Genomic DNA, 5,622 nt, shown 5'->3' on the forward strand with positions numbered 1-5,622 from the left:
CAACAACAAAGCAATATTTGAGATGTAAAAGTTAGCGGTCTTACATCACACTTTGATAACTACTCCCTCCGCCCCATAATATAACAATGTTTGTGACACTATAGGGTAAAAAACACTCTTATATTACGGGACAGAGGGAGTTGCTGTAAAATCAAGCTATACCAAGACCAGGTTACCCTGAAAGGCGTGAAATAGTTTCCGGGCATCAAATGAATACCTCGAAGGCTGCTGCTTGTCCACTTGCACATGCTAGCTCTTGTTCCGTCTGCGAAACTTGCATAAGCTTCCTTTCCTCCACCATTCTGCTCATCTCGCTCACCAAAGCAACATGCTTTGTCACATTTCCATGTGTCTTTCGATATTCAGGATAGTTGCTCACAAATTTTGCCATATCATCTACAACCATTAGCATATCAGGCATTCAGAGTTTAAAACAAAGCACAAAACACACACACACACAGACACAGATATATATACGTGCTAAACTCAGCGTGCGCGCATTATAACCTAGCCTACACTCCGGCCGCCCATCGACCGAACCAGTGGATGCTCTAATTCCTAAGCGCGCACTAGAATCTCTCGTAACGACCTTACCAGTGGCGCGTCCACACGCTTAAGCAGGCCCACGTTCCTCCGCGGAAAAACACTAGTAACGAGTTACTATCACCACACTACATATAGGCCTGGTTTTACTAGGTTTACCATGGGCCTCATTAGTAACTATTTTTTTCATTACCATCGAATCCATCATAGTGCTGTAATTCGTTACTACTTGTGTGCCTCGTTGGTAATTATCTTTTCACTACCAACTATTACCATCGACTCCATTATAGCGTAGTAATTAGTTACTACCTGTGCGCTTGGTGGGTGATTATTTTTTTTATTACCATCGACTCTATCATAGTGTAGTAATTTGTTACTACCTTTGCGCCTCGTTGGTAATTATTTTTTCATTACCATCTACTCCATCATAGTTTAGTAATTCGTTTACTAGTTGTGCGCCTCATTGGTAATTACTTTTTCAGTACCGTCCATTACCTTCCATTCCGTTGGTAATTCGTTACTACTTGTTAGCAAGGCTTTACTACGTTTACATACAAACCATCTAGGAATCATTGCCTAGTAAACAATCTTCATCCATTACCATCCCCACCATCCCATTACCGCCAATAAATAATGACTGTAGCGCGTCCACTAACGTCTCTTGAATCACATCCATTACCATCTCTACATCCCCGTTGCTGCCAATAAACAGTGACAACAGAATCCCGGTACGCGGGCGACACATGGTAATAAAATTAAATGTGTTACTTTTTTCTACATAGGCCGTTACCCTCAACCCAATTAGCAGCGGCAGATAGCAGGCCCCTCGGCGTGCGACGCGCGCCCGCCCGCCTAATTAGCACCGGCCGGAGCGCACGATGCACAATTATGCGCGCTCGCGTAGAATAGCGCCACCGTATATATGTATTTCAGACTATAAACCAACAAACCGTATTGTGCAAGTGACATTGCCATAATGTTTGAGAACTAGAGATATATTGTCACATCCAAGATTTCGAAGGTAGTACTCGTGCTGGATTTCAGGGCGAGGGTGAGGTTACTTGGGCTTCTGGACGGCTGTGGTGGCGAACTCTGGCAACCTGGGTTGCTGCTGTACATGGAGCCTAATCTTCTTTAAGCTGCAGCCTACGCCACTTTATATATAAGGGATGCATCGCATAATAGAAACATAGCCTAAACTGACACGGACTACTAGTAACTAACTAGTTGGGGATAAGAAGACAATATTTAAGTATAAGGTGTGAAATTAAAAATGAAATGAAAAAAACTAGGTAAATAGACACAATTTCTCCGTGATCCATTTCTTTCATGGGAAACAACAAAAGCAAAAATCCATATCACTTACCTATACTCTGAAAATTCTGGCTGCTTTTTGAAAGATGTTGAAAGTCATCTACCATTCTTTTGACATTCATACCAAGGTCTCCAAAATTCTCGAACATGTTCACTCTAAAAAAGTCGTCTTGTACTGCTGATAGAACCACCTCCTATATGAGCATATTTCACATCAATCATATTTAAAGAAAGTTCATGCAGTGTTTTAACACAGTATGAAAAGAAGAATTCAACACTTCTCAACCTGCTGATCTTTAGGTACATTAGCGAACTCCTTAAGATCAACTTTGTTGTTCTCAATTCCAATAAGCTCATGGACCATCGCCTATGAATTCAAATGTGTAAACAAATCAACAGAAAAGTACATACAAAACAGCCACAGATTATAATCTTTTAGAGTACCTGATATGTCCACTGATTAAGTAACGGAGTAACAGGATCATCCCTTCTGTCAATCACCAATAGTAAGGAAGAGTTTTCAGTTCGTCTAAAATCAAACAGGCCACTTTCCTGCTCATACATCAACCTCTGCACATTCCAAATTGTAAGTGCTTCAGCAACAAGTATTCCAAACAGAAGTCACAATGGCATCACAAAATCCTTAAAACAGAAGTAAGGCATAATTATGATACAGAATTGTGTACATTTTTTGGCACAGAAAATATTTTCAATGTTCCTCTACTTCTATAAATTGCACTTCTTCCTACTCACGTTTGTAGAATGTGAAGTTTATCATGAAAATTCTCTAAAACATGCATAATTGACCAATGATTGTAACATAATGCCACCCAGAGGCACTCAATTGGATAAATGCCACATGAAAACTACTGCCCTTATACTCATACCACTCCACCCTTTTACTCCCTCTGTTCCTAAATATAAGTCTTTTTAGAGATTTCAATATGGACTACATACAGATGTATATAGACATGTTTTAGAGTGTAGATTCATTCATTTTGCTCCGTATGTAGTTCATATTGGAATCTCTAAAAAGACTTATATTTAGGAACGGAGGGAGTACATGAATAAAATTTAACTACAACTTTTTGGTTGTATTCTCGTTATCTCATTGTTGGTTCAACAGGTCAGAGCCATACTAACTCCCTTCATAATCTCATTGTTGGTTCAACAATTCTAAGCAGTCTCGGAGAATACATATCTGAGAAACTTACAATCGATACAAATTTCATTGATCATAATCCTCCAGCTCACTGAAGACAAAGTGCAGAATAACTAAACCATTCTAACATGCTCTAACAATAAAAGCCCAGATTCACGTTGTGTGACTTAAGATCATTAATAAATAATGAAAAGGTATAAAAGAAATTCAAGCTTTCAGTAAGAACTGCACAAAAATCCACCTAGGACTAGCTGGCAGTGTGTGCAGAGATGAACATATCGCTTGGGAGGAATTAGAGGCTATATGTAACTGTGCCTTCAAGATCAAACAATGGAAGTACAATCGGACGGGCATAAGTGATGTGGATCACAGCACAGAAAGCAGATATGAACAGAATAATCAAGAGAGTATGAAAAGAACCATATGTCAGTGTAGGCATGAGGCATCATCAGTTCATCACTACTGTATAAAGGTTAAGTGTTTCTGTTTTCTAGTGAGTTAACAACTGAAGATGTGCTAGAGTAACAAAAATATAATAGTTGACAGTGATCTTTCAACAGTTTCAATCATTGGGATAAGCATGTAAAAAGATTTCTCTACAATGCTTCATGTAGTAATATTTAATATTGACATGTGCTGAAATCCTAAGTTGATGGTTTTTTTTTCATGGTCTCCATGTAGTAATATTAATATTGACAGTGGACCCACCGTAGTTTCTTGTGCAATCCTTTTTGCGACATCTGATGTCCTTTGGTATCTAATAACAGGGCGACGCTTCAGAGCCAGGAAGACAGAAGCGATGCCGTCAACAGCTCGATCGCAGAAGCTTTGCATGCCAGGAGGATCAACCACCGTTGGAAGCATGTAGATGTGGTTATTGTGTATATTCAGAGTGAAATGGAAAGGATCGATGGCACAAAAGTCAGCATAGAACTCCTGCAAAACAAAACAGCATTCATATACCAACTTCATCCTCCCTTTCAACTCTCAAACACTTCATTCCAATGTGTATTACAATCATAAACGACATAAACCTGAATTTGCTGCACAACCTCCTGCTCATCAGAATCGGCAAGCACCTGAATCTGTGGAATCTTCAATATATTGGAGAAGACTGCAAGGAAACAAACAATAAATGAACAAAATCAGCAAAACTCTGCTGCGACAAGCCAAGCATTCATCCCTCTTTCAGACCCCGCTACAAGGTACGACGCTATCACCCAAACTGCTACATTGTATTTGATTAATTTTATTATTTCTAGTTACCCATAACTTTAAAAACTTCTTAAGACAGTAGGGTGGGCAAAATGTTTCCAGAAAAGAGCAAGTAGTCTTGAGTAGTTGCTTTAGTATCTTGTTTGCCCCAAACTTCATGTGCTGGTTTTCTTTTTGTTGGGGTTGTCTACCAAATTGTTTGCATCCCCATCGCAATCAACTCTTCTGATCTTCTCAAAGTAAAACACACAGAAAAGACGTGAACTGATAGGAATGTAGCAAGTTCACGGGTTGAATATAGCAAATGGGGATCAAGAACGCACAGAGGTGGCACTCGGCAAATCGTGGCGCGGAGAGGTGGCGGCGAAGCTTCTGGACGTTGTCAGAGGACGGGCGGAGGAAGTAGACGGCCTTTAGGTGCGCCATGGACGCCCTGGAGCTGGAGGCGTCGTCGACCGTCTCCACGAGGAACACCTCTTTCCGCAGGAGATCCGACTGGCTGTACACTACGCTAACCATCCCCACCTGGAACGAGCCCGCGGATCTGGTGAGAAAAATGGGGAGGAGCAGAGGCCTGCCAGGGCTAGGGTTTCGGGGGCCGCGTACGTACGGTTTGGGGGTCGAGGATGAGGACCTTCATGCCGGAGATGTCCTGGAGCATGCGGTCGATGTAATCCCGGATGAGAGGGATCAGCACCATTTCTGCTGTTACTGCGCCTTGTTCTTCAGTGCGTTGTGGTGTAGGTGTAGGGGTTAGATCCCGAGTCGCCGGCGACGAGGTCTCGGCGGAGCGGAGTAGGAACAGGGTGCGCTCGAGACTTCAGACGGCAGATGGCAAAGGGGAAAGAACCGGGGGTTGGAAGGAGACGGCAGACGGCAGATGGCAAAGACGATCGGTTCGCTTCTTTGGTTCTACACAATTTCAGTTTGCACCGAAACTTGCCAACCCACGTGTATTGAAAGTCAATCTCACGAACTTTAACCAAATTTATTGAAAAAAATATCTATGTCTACAATATCAAATATGTATCATATGAAAATATATTTTATAATGAATCTAATAATATTGATTTTGCATTCTAAGAAATCTATAAGCTTGATCAAAATTTACAAGATTTGGCTGTGAATAAAAATCTAATACGCACCATTCTTTGGGACAAAGGGCATAATAGACTTCTAAATCCTACCACTTCTTCTGTTGTTATTATTATTTTTTTCACAATCACTAACATCACTGATAGATTTGCAGTTGCTCGGCTGTCAAGATGGACTCCATCGACGCTGCGCCATTGCCGCCTAATACTCCTTCGCACCACGCATTGCGTCGGAGGGCAACCCATGGCGTCAAGAAGAGGTGGGTGGAGCGCAGACCTAGAGCCGGGCCAACG

At 41.6% G+C, this 5,622-nt stretch overlaps 1 protein-coding gene across 1 annotated transcript in view; it reads right to left on the minus strand.

The window, feature by feature from the left end:
• The window catches only part of LOC119354740 (vacuolar protein sorting-associated protein 45 homolog), a 16,387-nt gene extending 11,262 nt beyond the window's left edge, over positions 1 to 5,125 (minus strand). The window contains exons 1-8 of the mRNA XM_037621484.1: positions 4,845 to 5,125; positions 4,558 to 4,759; positions 4,054 to 4,133; positions 3,728 to 3,955; positions 2,302 to 2,427; positions 2,144 to 2,224; positions 1,910 to 2,051; positions 218 to 396 (exon numbers count right to left, since the gene is read on the minus strand). Of these exons, the coding sequence (XP_037477381.1) occupies positions 218 to 396; positions 1,910 to 2,051; positions 2,144 to 2,224; positions 2,302 to 2,427; positions 3,728 to 3,955; positions 4,054 to 4,133; positions 4,558 to 4,759; positions 4,845 to 4,934 (1,128 nt within the window). The 5' untranslated portion in view covers positions 4,935 to 5,125. The remainder of the gene's footprint in view (positions 1 to 217; positions 397 to 1,909; positions 2,052 to 2,143; positions 2,225 to 2,301; positions 2,428 to 3,727; positions 3,956 to 4,053; positions 4,134 to 4,557; positions 4,760 to 4,844) is intronic.
• Positions 5,126 to 5,622: the final 497 nt, after the last annotated feature.

The sequence above is a fragment of the Triticum dicoccoides genome, chromosome 2A (genome assembly GCF_002162155.2).
Source record: "Triticum dicoccoides isolate Atlit2015 ecotype Zavitan chromosome 2A, WEW_v2.0, whole genome shotgun sequence".
Lineage (NCBI taxonomy): Eukaryota > Viridiplantae > Streptophyta > Magnoliopsida > Poales > Poaceae > Triticum > Triticum dicoccoides.